This window comes from Eurypyga helias, unplaced genomic scaffold (genome assembly GCF_000690775.1).
Source record: "Eurypyga helias isolate BGI_N326 unplaced genomic scaffold, ASM69077v1 scaffold18619, whole genome shotgun sequence".
Classification (NCBI taxonomy): Eukaryota; Metazoa; Chordata; class Aves; order Eurypygiformes; family Eurypygidae; genus Eurypyga; species Eurypyga helias.
The window spans coordinates 2,024-20,686 of record NW_010274158.1 but is presented as its reverse complement, the minus strand read 5'-3'; the positions used below and the strand labels follow the sequence as shown (position 1 = coordinate 20,686).

The following is an 18,663-nucleotide window of genomic DNA, read 5'->3' as shown; positions in this document are numbered from 1 at the left end:
TTGGGGACTGGCTCCCGTGGGGACAACAGGGAAAGGGACAAGGCGACGCTGGTAAAACGCTTGGACCCAAAGTCAAGATATGCCCAACAGTCCTGAGATGGGCTCCTGCACCTTATGTTTGGGAAAACCAGCAACACTCCCACCCTCAGCAGCCAAATCCCCCTGTCCTGCCCAGCCGGGGGCAACTCCGTGGGGCCAGCCCTAAATTTGAGCCCCCAAACACTGCTCTCCATGCTGGGATGCCTGCCCTACCCCTCGTCCCTGCTCCTGGTGCCTGGCTCTTGCGGCAGAAGCAGGGGCAGATTGAGCCCTGTTTTTCCAGGCAGAAATTAATAAAAACTCACAAGCCCACAGATTTGAGGCAGAAAAGGGAAAAGAATCAACTCTCAAAAGTGCATCCAAACAAACACAGAGACAGGGAGCAGCTGCAGCCTTGCCCCTCTCTGCCCTTCGGGAATGGGGAGGGCTGTGGGTGGCACCCTTGGGTGGCCCCAGGAGTCTCCCTGGGTGGCAGTGCCGGGTATCCCTCGTGACAATCTCGCGGGGTGCTCCTTCCCCTTCCCCCTGCACTTACTGGCTTCAGCTGCAGCCTCAGGCTCATGGTGTGGGGTGCTGGGTGCTGGCAGCAGGGTGCCAGGTGCCGGGTGGTGAGCGAGGGAGCAAGGCAACAGCAGGAGGGAGGAGGAGGAGGAGGAGGGAGGGAGGAGGGAGCAGGGTGCGTGCAGACTGTGGGTGACGGAGGGGGAGGCTCCCACAGCCCTGGCTAACCCAGGCCATTGCTCCTGCCCTTCGGGGCCCAGCAGCCAGAAGTCTTCCTCCTCCGTTGTCCCCTGATGGGGATGGGGAGGGGGCCATGCCAGAGTCACCAGAAGACCCTCAGCAGAAGGGGTGGGGCAGGATCAGGCCCACAACGCTGGGGCCAGGCAGGCACTGACTCAGTGTCTCTCCCGGCACGTATCCTGACACAACTCATCACCCTCAGCCCTGTCCCCAGCACCCTCCTGCCCCACTCCACCTCCACTCATTGCCCATGGGGCAGTTCGGGGGGGACTGGGAGAGGTGCCACCCTCGAGACAGACCCCAGCCTGGTGGCACCAAACCCATGATGCCCCCATGTGCCTCCAGCTGTGCCCCAGAGCCGCAGCCCTGGCCGGCTGAGCCCAGCACATTCATTGCACTTGTGACCTGCCCTCCTTGCCTGCTCACTGCAGGGCCAGGCCACCCCATAAGCCTGTGTCTGCCATGCCCGGCCCACCAGTCGGTATTTTTAGACGCTGTTAGCGGCGTCTCGCCGCTGTCTCTGCCTCATCCGTGAATTATTTAGTGGCCGGGAGTGGAGAGCCGTGGCATGGTGGAGGCATGGGGGATGTCGGGGTGAGGATAGGCAGGACACCTGGGTCCCCTGGGGCCATGGGGAGATGCAGTGGGGGAGGACAGGTCCATCCCATCCCATCCCATCCCATCCCATCCCGAGATTTAAAGTGAAGGGAAGATCGACCCTTGTGGGTACCACATGGGTGCAATGCGGGGCCCTGCATCCACCACGTTTCAGTTCTGATCCTGTCACCCCACAGGCAGCTAATAATCCCACATCGAGTGACCAGCACCACCATGCCAGCATCACCACAGCACGCAGCAGTGGTTCCTGGCGTGCGGGTGACCCCATTGATGGGGACATGAAGGCTGCTCACCATCCCACTGGGGCATTCAGGGGCTGATCCTGGGTCACTGCAGTCACCCCCAGATCAGAGGGACTAAGCGGGTTTTGGGATGAAGGGGACAAGCTTGGGGACAACAAGCCCAAAAACTGCCCCATGCCGTGGGGAGCGGTGAGCCCATCCACCGTGCATGGAGGCTGCGAGGCTAAAGGTTTGTCAGCAACAAGATGGGACAAAAATCCCACAGAGCATCCTGCTCTGACAGAGCAAACTGTCAATCCGGTGGCTTTTCTGGGGTCAGATGGATGCATATGCATTAAATTGTCCCTCAGCTACTGCTGGTAATGGTGGGAGGTGCCCCGAGATGTATTTTGTACATCGTAGCTCTCCTGTGCCTCAGTTTCCCCACTGGTAAGAGCTCCCTACCCGGGACTGTGGGATAAAGCAGCACCTTTCACACACACTGATGTCTGTGTGTCCACCACGGTGACAGTACAGTGTCATGAGTGTCCCTTTTGGTGACAGTACACTGCCACAAGTGTCCCCTGCAGTGACAGGGCACTGCCACACAGGTTGGTGACAGTGCAGTGCCACCTGCTGTCTCCCAGGGGATTGTGTGGCCCTTGGCATGGCTACCCATGATTCCGATGTGGAGCCTCCCCCACAAACAAAGCCACATGCATTCATAAAAATGCCCACGTGTATGTCCCCTTCAAGGCCACCATCACAACATCAGCAGTTTGTGCCAGTGTTCCCCCAGCCACAAATTACCAGAAACTCTGATTTAGAGGCAAAAAAGACCATTTAAACCATTCAGAGGAAGAGATAAAAATCAAACATGAGGATACTAGCATTTCCTGGGATGGAAACTTCTGATATCACTGCCCTCTCTGCTCCTCTCCTCCAAAACCCACAGGAATGGCTGTACCCCAGCAGCAGCAGCACCACCCCACTGCTGCCTGAGTGGCATCACATCGCCCACGTACCTGTGTGACCTTCTCGGTGACATTCTGGGTGCGCTCCATCACCTTGTGCGGAGCAATTATCTCGATCTCTGTGGTGGAGCCTGAGCGGTGCTTTTCCAGGTTGAACTCCACAAAGTTGAGCGTGAACTGGGGGATCTGGCTGATGGTCCGGTACTTCATGAGGTCCGAGTCTGAGGTGGAGTTCGGGGGGTTGGGTTTGACATGGGAAGCCTCTGAAAGAGGATGGAGAGAAACATTGAGAAGGGCAGTGTGAGCAGGAGCCAATCCACAGAGCCCCGACCTCAGTGTAGGACATCCAGGAGCTGGGGACCCCCTCAAGATGCCACCAGAAGGTACCAGTGCCTGCCTGGCCATAAAGGCTTGTCTTCTTCAGGGTGGCTCAGACATGGGGTGCCCAACCCAAGATGCCTGAGAGGGGGCTGCTTTTCAGACACATCACCCATCTTTTCAGCATTAAACCTCCTTCAGGGGGCTCAGACCAGCTGCCAAAATACAGAGGAAGCCAATATCCTTTGCTACCCCTGAAGACTGTGGTGGGCTGGGGACCAGCCCCAGTGAGACCCACCAGGGAGGGATGCCAAAACTGGCATGAAAACAGATGAAGGAGGTGCGTGTCCTTCACCCTGGCATGTTTCAGCCTGACCAACTAGGTTCTGAGCTGATGCCTTGGGTTTTGACCACCAAACTGAGCCAGGAGCTGGATGATGTCCCTGCTTGGATGTATCCTCCACCCCCGGCTCCAGGTAGGGAGGTCAGAGCTTTCTCTTGGAGAAGAGCTATAGTGGGGCTGGATCCCACCTGTTTTCCATGAGGACCTGCCTCTCTGGGTCACACCAGTTCAGGACCAGTGAGGAAGCCTCAGAGGTGGCTGGTTCATGGTCAGGCTTGTGGCAATGTGTAGGCATGGAAGGGAGCATGTACGCACACCCAGGGCTTCAGGAACATCCCCAAACACCAAAACCAGTGTGTCCCAACCTCTCTGTCTCCTACAGGCAGGGCAGGGTTGTACTTCCAGTTTTCTACCCCTTCTATCCCTTGTACTCTGACATCAACCCAAGAGGTGTCACGGGTAGGAGGTGTCTGAAAACATTGTGAAGGTGCCCAGTTAGCACCAGCCATCCTTCTGCCACCCTTCTCCCTGCTCATTCCCCTTCCCTCCCTCTACGCGTGTCCCTTCCTGAGGGTCTGTAACCTGTGGCTATTTGAGTACCATGACCCCCCACCCCATTTTCTCAAGCCAGATACTGCAGACTGATCTCTCTCCACCCACAGACACTGAGGCTTCTCTTGCCTGACCGCCGTGTTATTTGTCATCATCTCTCACGAGAACGAGAGGTCTGGACGTGAACACCGTGGTGGAGGCACGTTTCCCCCAGCCCTGCAGAGTGGCCTGGCTGGTGTCTCGTCCACCTCCAATGCATGGACACAACTCACATTGCACATGCCTGCAGACCCCTTCCCTCCCGCCTGAAGAGGTGGGATGGCATCGGGATGCCCCTCAGGTGGGGAGCCAAATGCAACCTCACGCGGTCTGACATCTCGCACGTATCACCTCGGATGGCTCGACCCAAAGAGCAGGACCTGCCTACGCAGGGAATCACACAGCGACCGTCCGGTTTTGGGGAGAACACCCCAACTTATCTCCAATTTGCAGAGGGAAAAGCAATGCAGGGTAAGAGACCTCCCCCCCGAGATGTGCCGAGGCCATCGCCCAGGACCATGGCTCCCGCAGTAGGACCGACAACTCCGGGGTTTTTCCCCTACCTGAGTTTGCCCTCCTTTCCCTGAATTTTCTCTGGAACTCAGACCTCGCAGCCTCAAAGTTGTCCAAGGAGGAGACCCTGCGGAGGCTGTGGAAGCTGCCCCCAGGGCGAGACCGAAAGAAACCCCAGGCAGAGTACGACCCTCGTGGGCCCAGCAAGGGAGGCTCTTGTTTCGGGGACGAGTGTTGTAGGGTGGGGTCGGCCTCCAGGCTCGGCCTCCGCTCCTTTTCCAGGAGGGATTCGGTCTCTGACTGCACACAGTTCTCCTTGGGCGATGTCTTCAAGTCCCTCAAAATCAGGGAGTCACCACCAGGCTTCAAGACAGCCGGGAGAAAGCGTTTTATTAGAAGGAGTCCTCGCGTGCTAGGGGAAGGAAGGGGAGCTGGGGAAGGTAAGAGGAGGGGCAGAGGGCTGGGAAGCACAGCAGTTCCTGAGGTCACCTCCAGCTGGGACCAGAACCTGCTTTGTGGCGGGGCGACCGAGTCCCTGGGGACTTGGCAGCTCCTACCAGCTCCCACTGGAGGCTGGGTGGCCGCGGGGCGGTTTGCAAGGCGATGCTGCGCAGCTGGGAAGCAGGTCAGAGCAGGAAGTGAGGAGGAGACCCTAGGGATAAGCTTGCCTGGAGCACCTGCTTTGCCGTGCGCTTTTCCCAGGTGTCCCTACATCCCACCACTGGACCTGCCCTTCCCTCACCCACTGCCAGAGCTCAAGCCACCACTGAGGGCCGGTGCCCGGGGTCCTGTGCTGGTGTCTATGGGAGAGGATATGCTCTGCACCAGGAAGCACTGGAGGAGCTGCTGGGCTTGCAAATTTGGCATGCATGGTCCTCCTTCTCCTACAGCAACCCTTAGGCATTGCTAAACCTTTTTCCCTGGAGACCTAAGGAGTTTCCAGCCTTTAATGGCTTTCTGCAATGGGATGCACAAAGCAAAGGCCTTTTCGAGCAGAAACCTGTGGGTCTATGCCCACTGAGGAGCCAGTCATACCCACGGGAGAGACTGTAGCACTTCTCACCATCCCTAAGGACCTTCTTGCAGGTTTTAGGATGGGGTGCCTGGAGGGGCTGGGTGCTGGCTGCCCCTGTATCTGCCGGACTGCCCCCACTTGACCAAGCTTCACCAAAGCGGAGGGTCATGAGGTTGTCCGTGATGCACATCTTCCACGTGTGTACACCTGAAACATCTCAGTGCACCAAACAGCTTCAACCTGGGGGTACCCAGAGCCTTTAGCAGCTCTGGTGCCTGTAGAAGCGATGTACCCAGAGCATCTGATAACGCTACAGATGTCTTCAACTTGCCATAAGCACAACCTCTGAGAAGACAGGCATCTTTCACCTCATCATATCTGTCATTTTTGGAAACAGCTTTATCCAGGCTGGCTGGATAATACCCCGCACAGCAAGAACCTGGCACCGGGGGATGCATTAGCAGAGCAAAGCTTCCTGCCCACAGCCCTGTGCCTCAAGCTGAAGCATTTAAGAAAACGACAAATCTTTGCCCGGAGATACCTTAAGCACTTTTGAGAGTCAGGAAGCTACCAAGAACAGCAGACTCTAAAGAGGACCCACCAACATTTTTCCAGTCTCATCATGTCAGCAATGACAGCATCACCCTCCATCACGGAAAGCCCAGTCTTTGCTGGAGGACTGAGAAGCCAGAGCTGCCTGCGCTGCCTGGCCCTGGCCAGGATAACAGGGGAAAAGGGGCCATCTCGAGGGTTGCCTGCAAGTCCCTGCCAGTCCCTGCTCAGAGCAGACCTGCTTCAGTCTCCCGCAGTCACCAGCACATCCCCTCCTCGGAGTGGGGACAACTCCCTGGACGTCCACCATCCCGGACAACTTGCACTATGGAGCCAGACCTTCCTCCCAACTTCAGCCACAGTGCCCGCCGGCTCAGCATATCTCCTGCTCCCCCTGTGAGCCACGGCATGTGCCACGCCAGGCTGACCCCACGGAGCAGCCTCATCTAGCTCTGTCACATGCCACCAAGCACCGCTGCTCACCACCAGCCCTTGCCGGAACCAGTGCTCAGCGCTGACCCAGCGCTGGAGCCGAGGGGATGCGGAGGGAGCCACAGCAGCTGAGGGGGAACGGGATGGGGAGAGTGGAGGAAGAGTGCTGGGACCTGGCCTGAGGCATGGGCTTATATCAGACAAAGGCTACGGTTACCTTTCCATAGTCAATGGCTACTCCATCAAACTCACTGGTGGGCAGAGATTTCCGCTGGATTTTGAGTCGCCGCAGGGACGGGAGACTAAACTTCAACCTCCTACCTTGACCTTGTTAAAAAGAAAAACAAAACACAAGAGAGACAGATGTAACCTAGCTGCACGTGACAGCTGGAGCAAGACGGGGCGGAGTGGTGGCAGGGGAAGAGGCTACTGAGAATTTTGGGTGGCTCTGGGGAACATAGGTGCCCTGTGGCCCTTCCTCCTCCAACACACTCGCTATTCCTGCACTGTTGCACCTCTGTGTGCTCAAGGCGGACCCCAGCACTGCTGGGCTGGAGGAGAGTTCCCTACAACGAGGGATGCAAGATGGGAAAGGTGCAGAGCATCCCTAAGCCAATTAAAGAGGTTAAAGCCACTTAAAGGATTTGGACCTGGAGGAAATTGAGCCCCTAAAGCTCCTTGGTTGGACTTGGGGCGGGGAGGGGGGGCGGGGAACAGACAAAAGAGACGGTAAGTTGGCAAGGCATTAAAAAAAGTAGTTCTATCAATTTTGTTCCTGGAGTTGTTCTGGATTTTAGGTGAGCGATGCTGGACTGAAGAGGTGGGGGTCCCTTGCTGCCATTTTGGGGGACCAGAGGACCAGCTCGCTGAAGACTGGGACCGAGGCGAGAGCAGCTGGGACTGCAAGGAGCTGTGAAAGAGGTTCAGGAGCAGAAAGGACCAGATGTGGAAGGGAACCGTCAGTGCCCACAGCGGGACCCAGTGCCCCCAGTACTGACAAGTACAAAGTCACTCATCCTCCTCTAGTGCTGGTCCAGCACAACCACCTGCTACTACAGGGTTAGCACGAGCAGCCACTCATGCCCTGCTGCCTCGGGCCCAGGTCAGCACTGAGGTTCATCTGACCCCCAGCAGCACCAGTTGTACTCACTAACTGGACCAAAACCCTCCCCAGGCAAACCCCAGTGCCAAATCCTCGGGAGGGTTGATGAGCCGAGACCCTCATGCAGGAGCTGGGCAGAGAAACCCCATCTGGTGAGAAGGTTTGGATGAGCTCAGCTTCACCCTACATTAAAAATTAAGTGGCCTAAATCCATCATTAGGTGACCCTATGGCTGCCTTTCCCTTCATCTTCTACGAGCAGCAATACCTCCTGATGGCACAGGGAAGGGATCCTGGGGCACACGGGACATGACACAAGCTCCGGAAAGGCATTGTCCTCTGGGAAGAAGCAGAACATTGAGGAGCTGTTTGGTTTTGGCAGCACTGGCCTCCCTCACCTATCCCCAACACACTGCTGAGCCACTCGGGCAGGCTCCCAACCGGCCCAGCTCCCTAAAAATGCCACTACTGGTGGGGGGCACCTGTGCAGGCTCCCCCTGCTCACCCCATCCTTGCCATCCAGAACAGCTTTTCATCTGGAAGAAGCAAAGCAGGCGCCTTCCCCTGCACATCAGTGAGACAGGGACCAGCAACGCAGCCGCCCGCGGCCGTGTAATTAAAGACTGAGTCAGAAAACCCGCACATGGGAGACCAATCTGGGCTGGCGCCGGCAGCTCTGGCCTTTCCACGCTTCCCAGCACTGGAGTGGGAAACCCAAGCAACACCCCTCGGGATGAACAGCACAACCTCCAATAAGCAGGAAAGCAATAGGTGCCCTTTTTATTTGGGTGCCTTTTGCAGCCAAAGGTACATCTTGGGGTGGGCTGGGGTATGGATGCATCATACCGCGAGACGTACTGAGAGCTGAGTGGGCTGCAAAGCAACACTGGGGCTGGAATTTCGGATTTCCTCAGCAGTCTCTGCAGAGAGGCTAACTGGTACCAAAGCAACACACCAGAAATATCAATCTCATCACTTCACAGACATAGGAACAAACGCCCAGGTTATATATACATGCACACACATGTCCCTAAGTCCCGTATGCGTGTGTCTGGCCTGAGGACACGTAAAACCCATCACCACACACAGTATCACCGCTGGTACCCGCTGCCACGCGTGCCAACACCTTAATGTCTCCGGGATGTATATATGCACCGAGAGTGAATGTGTTAAAACTCACATCGCCGTACCAACACAATGGGCAACTTGAAGGGTCCCCGCTGGTCCCCGACGCAGCCCTGGCCCTGCCTCTGGTCCCACTGCGCCACCCCACATGCCATGGGGGGGACAGACCTGGGCTGCTCCCACAGATTTACTTTGAGCCCTGCCCAAAGCCTCCCCATAGCGACCCGCATCCCCAGGGAGTCTTTACATGAAGATAAATGTAGGATTATTTCCCTGCTTAAAATACAAGTGACTGGCACCAAGGAACGTATTACAGGAGGATATTTAGAAGCTACAACTCTTCATCCCAAGGTCAGGTCTAATATCTGCATCGCTGGATATCCACATCCCCTTGAGAGCCTCACCACAGCTTCCCTTTGATCCAGCCTTCCCAAAACAGGGAATTTGAATTTTCCACTGCCTCCAAAAGCCCCACAAAACCCTGGGATGAGCCCGGGACAGCAGGGAACCGCCCAGGGCAGGCTCAGAGCCATCCCAGTGCAACCATCCTTTTGCCATTTGCCTGCGAGGATGTCCCCATAGCACAGCCCTGCTGTCGGTGACCATCAAATACCCCTTGGCCCCCTCCGGTGACCCCACAGTTGGGTCCTGTCCCACACCAGCACCTCCTGCCCTGGCCAGTGTGGTGCTGTAGGCACGCAGGAGGGGCCCAAGGTGCTGCTGGAAAAAACTCCGAGCATTAAATATGGAAAGGACACAGCAAGGCTGGGGGTGCATGGAGGGGCTCAGCAGCACCATTGGCAGTGAGATGCTCTTGCCTTAAAAATGCCCCATCAGGTGGTGAGGGATTGGTCCCCAGCCCTGTTCCCAGGTCCCTGGGTGTTGGGAAGGTGCGTGTGGGCAGGAGTGCCAGCAAGGGGCTGCGTGGGGAGCGCCGCCCCCTTAAAAGCCCTTTTTTCACCCAGTTAGTGTTTGGCCGGATCAGTCACCAAGCTGGCGGAGCTGCAGAAACACAAACCTCTGGTCCTGGGCACTCTGTGGGGGGCTCAGCCCCATGGCGCAGGATCCTACCCTGTCGCAGTTCATCCTTCACCCCCACAAGCTCCCAAGAAAACCATGGGATGGGGATAGCCCCGAGGATGCTGTGCCATCCCACCGTCCCCACCGTCCCCGGTGACACCCACCTCCGCGCCAGCTCTGCGACAGGCGCTGGTGCAGGCTCCGGCTGGCGCTCTTGGCGATGAGCTGTGCCAGGTCCTCGAAGTTGAGGATGAACATGATGACGACGCCGTCCTCGTTCTTCACTGGCACCACGTCCACCAGGCAGCGGAAACACGAGGCTGCCGAGCAGAGACAGGCTCAGGGAGGGGACTCTGCCCACCCACCCCCCCAGCACAAAAGCTTTGGCATAGAAGTATTTTTTTAAGCACATTGACGGGTGCAATCCTGCTGGCAGGGGCTGGAGGATTTGGAAGCTGATCTGAAGGGCCACATCTCTGCAGCATCCCAGCTCACACAGATCCCATCTTCCCTTTTTTTCTGTCCCAGACAGTCATTTATATTGATGTACTTTAGAGCAGCAATTAAAGAGTAGGTAATTAAGAACTCAGCAATCCCAGGTAGTGGTTTAACCTCATTAAGCATGCTGCTTGTAATCATGCCATAGCTAATTGCCCTGCAATTGCCACACAGTTTTGGGGACTGATTCAGCCGTTTCGTGTCCTGGATGTGGGCGATGGGGATGTGCCCGACTGTGTGCCCCATCCCGACCCCTAGCAGCAGGATGTGGTGGGATTGGTGTGGTGGTCCCCTAAAGGCACTGGGAGGGAGCAGTCAGGCACAGCCTCAACTTGCTCCTGTCATGGGGAAACTGAGGCACGGGGAGCACAAGGACTGGCTCAGGGTCCTGGGAGTGAGGGGGGCTGCGGGGAGGACCCCAAACATGGCTACAGAGCCTGAAGCCATATGGATTTGTCTGGTGGCTGCCAGCTCACCTCCATGGCTCTCCTTGTGCTGGCAGCCAGGCACCTGTTTGCAATGAGGGGCACACAAAAATACCTGCAGGCCTTTCCCAAAGCAGCAAGTGGAGGATACGGGGAGGGGTATCTTACTCCCCTTGCCTGATCATTCCCCAAAATTCTTTCTAAAACCATTCCCAAAGGTATAATCACTGTGGGTCCCTTCCTTCAGCTGTCTCCTGTTGCTTTGGCACCAGTGAGAGCGGGAGCCCATGAGGCGCAGTCACATCCCCGTCGCCAAAACCCCTTGGAACCCTGCTGGGCTCCTACCCCAAAACCTCCTAGAAAGGATGGAGTAACCGGGTACCACTGACCGGCCGGTACAGAGAAAGCAACCTCCTTCCACCACAGTTTTTTCTGTGTGTGGATCCCTGATCTCACCCTTCCCTGTGCTCTGATAACCAGGGATTAGCGGATCCAGCAGGGATGTGCTGCCAGCCCGATCCGGTGACTCCCGCTCTCGCCATGGCCGGGCTCCGGCTGGGAGGGGGATGTCGGCCTTTCTGCGTATAATTTTAAGGAGCTCAGGGCCTCCCGTAATCAGGAGCAGATGGCCAGCATCGGGAAACTTCAAAATCTGCCCTGACGTCAGGGATGTGCACACACACACACAGACACACACACACGCACAAGAACGGGAAAGAAATGGATACGGTGAAATCCGTTTAAAGGACCCGGCAGCTGGGATTATTTCTTTCTTTCTTTATTTCATCGTTGTTCACCACAGGGAGAGGAAATCCACTTAAACGCGTGAGCTGGGGGAGGAGGCGGGGGGATTTTCAGCAGATAAAGCGGTTTCGAAGGGACGCACGGGCACGCTGTGGGCTACCCGCGTGCGGAGTCAGAGGGAACGATAAGAAATGAGCCCCTTTTCCCTCCCTTTGTCAGGATTTTTAGGGATCTAAAAGGTGAGGGGTGGCCTTTAGGTGATGCTGAGTGAGTGAGGTGTCCTGTGTGATGTTAAGGTGGCACATTCCCAGCAGGATGATCCAGTGTCATCCCTGGGATGCTGCAGCTCTGTCGGGGCAGTGCTGGTGTTGGAATGTGCAGGGGGTGTGCACGTGTGTGCCCACTCGCCTGGGTGTCTGATGCCAAGTGGCCCTCAGCACTTTCTTCTTTGGTGTGTTATAAAATGAGGGTTCCGCCCCGCCCTCCCCCCCCACTTCCCGGCAGGTGATTTTAAAGCATCGCCGACTTCCCAAGGACCCACAGCCCAGTGGGGTTCATGGCCATGGGCAGCCATCAGCTCCATGCTTCCCCCCTAGAACCCTGACCCAGACAGCCTGAGCCTGGCTCACACGCTCTGCCCTGCTGCATCCCTTCACTTTTCTCTCCTAGGCTGCTCCGCAGAGGTGGGAGGGGATGGCCTCTGAGCTGTTCTCCCCATGGAGGCTGAATCCTGGCGGGGCCTGTGGCATGGAAAGGGTTAATCCCAGGCCAGTGCTGAACAGCTGAAAACTGGGCCCAGTTACATCCAGTTGGAGGGATATAAGGAGCAGCTGGGAGAAGGCTGGGAGGCAGCTGGTGCCTGGTTTGATCCTACAAATCTGGGAGGTGCTGATCCTGAGCAGCCCCAGGGGAATCACCCCAAAAGCGGCTCCCCCCCTGCCCCGGCACAGCCCTGTGTGCCAGGAGCTCAGTGTCTGGCTCAGACCATGCCCCACTGCATGGATGGTGTCAGGGGGGTGATGGAACATAGAGCATGGAGTTGGGGTGGGAGCAGTGGATTCCCTTAAGCCTGGCCCAAAGGCAGGGCAGTCCCACAGGGTTTGGGGTCTCTGGGCAGCTGTGATTTGGGGTACCCCTGTCTCTGTATAGAGGCTGCAGCTGGAGACCCCACCACCCTCTGCCCTGACTCGGTTTCCTTATGGCAAGCCAGGCTGGGCTCTGCTAAATGCTGAGCCTCCCCATCCTTCCCCCCAAAACCTGGGCTCCCCAGACCTGCTGCGGTGCCGGTGGGCTGAACCGGCCCCGGGAGGGACCCCAGCCCTGTGTTCTTGTCCTCATTCCTCGATCAACTGTCCCCATCCATCTGCCTGTCTCTTCCCTTCAGCTGTTCAGCTAATCTGTCTCCATCCATCTAATTTTATCCAGCCGCCAAATGATCTCTTGGAGGAGCCCCGGGGGCATTCACAACCTGTCTGAGCTCTGTAGACACACCGTGGGGCTGCCTAGGGTCCTGTCCGGAGCAAAACCCAACCCAGGGGCTGTGGAAAAGGCTGGGCAGGAGGGATACAACATGGATGCTGTTTTGGAAGGTCCCACAGCCAAGCGATGGGTTTGCATGGGCTGGGCAAAACAGCTCATTCCCTAAAACCCTGGGTTGGGCTTGATCTTCCCAGCACCCAGCCCACCTCCCCCAAGCCGAGTGCTCCGAGGTTTGTGCTTTCTGACCCATCTTGTCTTCTGACCTTGATAAAAGCGAGCACTTAATAACATTAAAAATGTCATCGTTGGGGGCCCTCCCTCCCTCCTCTTATCCTCCGCGGCCGCCAGTGGTTAATGCATTTGTCGGTATCATCAGTATTAAACTAATCAACAGGACACGGGGGTTTCCAAGAGCCGGACACAAACCAGTATTGTTATGAATATTATAAAAGCAAGCTATTAATCTGCCCTCGGAGCTCTTACCGAGTCCTTCCCTCCCCCTCGTCAGGAGATTTAATCTGCAGGGTCTCATGGCAGAGTGGCTAAATCTATAGTGGTATTATATAAGGGAGCAGAGGAGAGGGGCTGGGAAGGGCACAGAGGGGACAGGATGGGGACGGAGCTGTGCTCCAGGGCTGGCTGGCATGCCCAGGGAGATGCTCAGGAGGGCTGAGCCTTGCTCCAGTCCAGGGATAAATCAACGTCAGGGCTGGGGAGAAACTTCAAAGGGAAGCGTGGATTGCTGGGAGGCCCTACAGCAAATCCTGGAGGTTGGGATGGAAAATGATGGAGGTGAGGGCTAAGCCCATGGGAGATGGGTCACCTCTGGAGTCTGGGGGGTGGATAAGTGCTGGGGAGACCCTGCACCTGGGTCTGCATCCCCCTGCGCTGGGAGGGGATGTGCATCATGGGGTCTGCACCAGCCTCTCTCCCCTCACCCAAACAGGGCGCTGGGGGCTGAAACCCGCTGCGACACCAGAGCAGCAAAAATGCTCCTTGTGGCAATGCCCGAACCACTAAAATGACCTTATTAAGTAACGGCGGTGGGACGGAGGTTACCCCTGCACCGTGATGAACAGCAGGATTTCTGTGCTTAGCCAGGAGCTCATCAGTCAGAAGAAGCAGCGGAGAGGGAAAACCAGGAGCGTCAGGCAGCTGAGAGTACTCACTGGCAGTGTGGGGCAGGAAGGATGCCCCCAAGCCTGGCGGGATGTTTTGGGGTGGAGATGGGAAGATGCTACAATCCCCAGGAGCCAAAAGGGGTCCCGGATCAATACAGGGGGTTGGCAAAATGCAGTTTAACCTCTGCTGCGAGCGAAGCAAGTGGCCGCATCCAGGCCCATAGTCCTTCCCTTGCTAAATCCCCACTGGCCACAGGAATTAGTCCATCTTAGCACGGGGCTGTGTGGCCAAAGCTGCAGTGCTGACTGTTTCCCAGGGTTGTCCGGCCATTCTGAGGGCCTTGTCCCCATGGCACATGGGGCCACCTCCCATTGGGGATCCACCAGCTGGTGAAGATGAGGATGGAGAGGTTGGGATGGGAACTGGGGGCTCTGCTGGGGCAGGGATTTCAGGAAAAAAACTCTTGGGAAGCATCTATGGGAGTGCTGGGGATGCTCTGGGCCTGTCCCTCTGTTCATGGGACATCTGGTCAAAGCACAAAACAACCGAGGAGCAGCAGAGGATGGAAAACCTGTCTCCTCCAGCTTTGTGCCCCAGTTGTCTTGTTCCCGTGGCAGAGCTGGGGCAACGGGAGTGGCTGGAGCTGCGGCACAGCTGTGCTGGGGCCCCACAGTGTGGGAGCTCCAGGACCAGAGCGTTTGTCATTGCGAGGGATGTTTATAAGTCCCCGTCTGGAGTCGGGCCATGGTGTCTGTCCCCTTCCCGAGGTCACAGCCCAGCTCTGCTGAGCCCGACCCGTAAAGGAACGCAAAGCAAATGGCCCTAGCTTGTCTTAAAACCCACGTTTTTGTAAAAGCAAAGAGCTCAAGTTGGGGTTGCGGTTTTGTCAGCTGGCCGTGTCTCCCTGCTCCTCTGCCACCCGGGAGGTCCCCCCTGTCCGGCCTTGTACACCCATGGGACAGTGGCAGAGGATCCCAGGGGTCACTGGCACCAGCCCTGCAACCCCGATGGTGCCAGGATCTGGCAGCTCCCGGCAGGATTTGCCCTCCTGCTTCCAGGAAGCCGGCTGGGCACGTTGCATGTTGCTGTTTATGAAGCTGTACGGAGAAACCTTGGCTGGATCCGACCCTGTCTGCCTTAGCCAGGGCTTCCTGGCAGCAGCTGCTGGAGAGGTGACTGCTGTGCCATGAATGTGCCTGAGCACAGAGGGGACATGTCACATGAGTCCCCCTGTGCCCTTTGGGCGTGGTGTCACCCCACAACCCGTGCCTGCCTGGCCACCAGCCCCGCAGGCAGCTGCCTGCTCAGGCACCCCATGGGGAGGTGTGGAGGGGACATCCTGGGTGACACTGGTGACACGCTCTGTGACATCCCCCTCCTCCCAGAGCCCCAGGGGGAAATCCTGGTTTACAGCACCAGTGTAATGAGTTTGCCAGGCTGATCCCTAATCCCTGGTCCCAGGGAACTGGCACCAACTGCTGCTGCTGGAGGGGACCAGCCGTGGGCTCTGCCCCAGGAGACAGAGGGGCTGGGGCTGCAGGCGGTGGCTGCCCCACCAGCTGCTCCGGCTGTCTGGGCCAGCATCTCTCCTTTCATATTCATAAGCATCACATTTCATGCCGATTAAGCGGGAGCGGGTGCTGCCAGCTGCTGCTGCTTGGGCCATGCCAGCACCGCAGCACCCAGCACCTGCAGCCACCGGCCCTGCTCCAGGCACCCTGGGAGCTCGCACTGGTGGCTTCATCACCCTCGGTGGGGAAAAAACCCAACCCTGGATGCAGCTCATTCCCGTCAGCTTTCCGGTGCCTCCCCAGGGGATGCTGAAGAGGGCTTGGCTCACCCCTGCACAATGGGGCAGGAGCTGATCCCATAATGAGCCCCCAGTTGGGGCAGCCCCAGCTGAGCAGCATCTTGTAAGGAAATGAACTTTTCACTGATCTCCTGGCTTTGAGTGGGGGATTAGAGCCCACACACCCCCACGGCTGGGGTCTCCCCTCTTTCTGAGGCCTTTCTGGGGCTGCTGTGGCAGGGAGGGACAACTGCCCTTCCTGGGCCAGTCTCATCTTCCCCCACCGGGACTTGGTTCTTGGCTCCGTTTCGGCTGCTCGAGCTGTGCTTGTGTCGGCACCCATCAGCTCCTTTTATAATTAGCTAACGACAGCATGGGCATCCGGGTGAGGACTGAGCAGTGAGGCTGTCCCCAGGGACATGCATCACCCTGTCATACCGCATCCTGCCTGTGCATGGGCAGAACTACCTGCCCAGACACCCATGGGTGCCCCCCTCCCCACCTCCCTCCATCCATCCCAACCTCGCCCTGCCAGAGTTGGGGGGGGTGTGGGGTGGACTCTGACAGGCAGATTTGGGTAAAATATTGTCTCTGGCAACCAGAAAAGTGAGGAAACAACCCCGCGAGCTGCAGAGCCGGGAGTACCGCAGTAATAAACAGCAGGTTGAGGCTGGAGATTGGTGCCGCCGGTATGAAAAGGAGGACAGGCGGGTTCGGAGCCTCCGCTGGCTAATTAAGCAGCAGCTCCCTATAATGCAAAGGCCTTTTCTTTGCCGATAAGACCCATTTATAATGGGCTGAGCGGTCGCAGGCTGAGTGCTGGGGGGAAACAATTGGAAAGCATATTGCTGGTGGGGCTGGGTTTTAAAAATAGACATGAAGGGCTTGCTTCTGGGCGCTTTTTTTCCCCTTTTTTTTTTTTAATAAAAAAGAGAAGAAAGCAGCTCAGAGCTGCGTGGAGAGTTTCCCGTGGCCTAGAGGAAAAGCAGGGCTCCGAGGAGAGCACCTAGCATCCCTCAAGCCCGCCGGGAACACTTCAAAGCAGGGAGGATGCCACTGGATCAGGCTCCCAGCCGAGCGGTCTCCAGGGATGGACATGGAGAAGCTGTCCCAAGGCAGGGGAACGGGGCTGCACATGCTGTCCCTGCCATGGCCATGCCTTGGTGTTGGGATGGAAGCAGGGGGACAGCACGTACCCGCTTCTCCTCATGCCTCCCGGGCTGCGCTGGGCACCAGCCAGCCCCCTGTGAACCGCAGTGACCGAGGGGGCACTCACAGCCCAGCCCCAGCCCCACCTCCCCCAGGACCAGCCCCGTGGGGAAGAACCTCAACTGGGTCCTTGGGGAAAGACGGGAGGAAAATCTTATGGGAAACATGTCTGGTGAGAGGCCTGATCCTGCCACCGCACAGGGTCTGGCCCCGACGGCTTAACCGTGCAGGTTAACACACAGGGATGCTGCCAGTGGATAATTCCCGGGGCCGATATGCTGGCACCTGGATGCCAGCCCGGGAGATAGGGTCTGGGAGGGAGGCCAGGACACTCGGGTTCCAGGCCCGGAGATAGGGTGCCGGGCTGGGAGCCAGGACTCCTGCCTCCTCCTTCCCTTCACTTCCAGTTGTTTCTCCTCCATCCTGCTGCCCTGGGAGCTGCCGACAGCAGGGTGCAGCCCCTTGCTCAGGCCAAGCCTCCATCAATATGATCTAAAGCCACGGGGAAGCCCCACAGATTGACAAAAGGAAATACTTCATATTTCTAACCTCTAGCAAGCACCTGATCTGCATTCCCCCGCCCCTGGGAGCCCCGGCCACTGCTGGTTTGCAGCATCTAGCACTAAATATTTATTTAACTTCCTGCAGTATTAGAACTAATCACCAGTATTTTCCATCAAAGCTTCATTTTCATCTTAACGTAATTCCATCTGTGCACGCACAGCCGCATCCTGCTCGAAGGAAAGGCGGCTCAAGTCCTGTCGGCTGCACCCGTTTTTGGCAGAGACGGGGGTCTGTCTTAGAGCACAGACTGGGAAACCTGTGTCCCAGCCCAGCTCTTCCATGGGTTTCACATGGGATCTTCACTCATGACGCAGGGACCCCGTGAGCGATGCCATTGCTTGGCCCCAGAGCTCTGAGTCGACACCAAGGGTTTGTAAATAACCCGATTCCCAAATTACCCGACAACAACTTCTATCGCTTGAGGTCCCACTGCCCCCAGTGCCCCATCACAGCAGAGACAGCTCCATCCTGCTGGGAGCCACCACGGACTCAGCCTTGACAAAGCCCTGAGTCTGGGTGCAATCCTGATGCCCTGGAAGCATCAGACCTCCTTCACCTCCCACCACCGGCTTCAGACAGCCCAAATCCTGGGCAGCCGACACCTCCCACCACCAGATCACCCCATAAAGCGACTCTTACTGTCTTTGCGGTAGTAGAGTATCTCGAGCTTGCACTCCTCGGAGCCGAGCAGGGCCTGGGTGAGCTGAGCGATGGAGCTCTTGGTGGTGTCAGGGCCGGTGAGGAAGTCGCAGGTGCAGGGTCGCTGCATCACCTCCACGCGGGAGTAGCCGAACATCTCGCAGAAGCCGTCGTTGCAGTAGATGATGGCGCAGTTCTCCATCTGGGCGTTGGCAATGAGGAACTTGCGGTCTGCAGGAAAGAACGAGGCTTAGGGGTGCGGTGGGGACCCACAGGGATGGGGGACAGCCCGGGCAAATGGGGGGTGCTTGGGTTTTTTGATGCCACCCTCTGTGTGGCATTGTTACAGGGTTCCTGGGGACACTGGTAAGAAGACTGGGGGAGGATGTCTGGCGACAGCCCACACCACCCTGGATGCTGCCCTGCTCTTCAGAGAGACAAAATTCCCCCAGTTTCATGTGAATTGGGGACCGGGGGGGGCAGGGGAATCCCAGTAAAAGCAGCTTTTGCTCAGGTGGGCCAACCCACAGAGCCCTGACCTCTCACCGCTCGCACGTGGGGACTCGCTGCTGTCTAATGCACGGGCAATCT

The 18,663-nt window shown here is 57.4% G+C and overlaps 1 protein-coding gene across 1 annotated transcript in view; it reads right to left on the bottom strand.

Moving 5' to 3' along the window:
- The window catches only part of KCNH6 (potassium voltage-gated channel, subfamily H (eag-related), member 6), a 28,517-nt gene extending 10,222 nt beyond the window's left edge, over positions 1-18,295 (bottom strand). Inside the window, exons 1-5 of the mRNA XM_010159734.1 lie at positions 18,073-18,295; positions 9,768-9,923; positions 6,575-6,684; positions 4,409-4,721; positions 2,645-2,856 (exon numbers count right to left, since the gene is read on the bottom strand). Of these exons, the coding sequence (XP_010158036.1) occupies positions 2,645-2,856; positions 4,409-4,721; positions 6,575-6,684; positions 9,768-9,923; positions 18,073-18,274 (993 nt within the window). The 5' untranslated portion in view covers positions 18,275-18,295. The remainder of the gene's footprint in view (positions 1-2,644; positions 2,857-4,408; positions 4,722-6,574; positions 6,685-9,767; positions 9,924-18,072) is intronic.
- Positions 18,296-18,663: the final 368 nt, after the last annotated feature.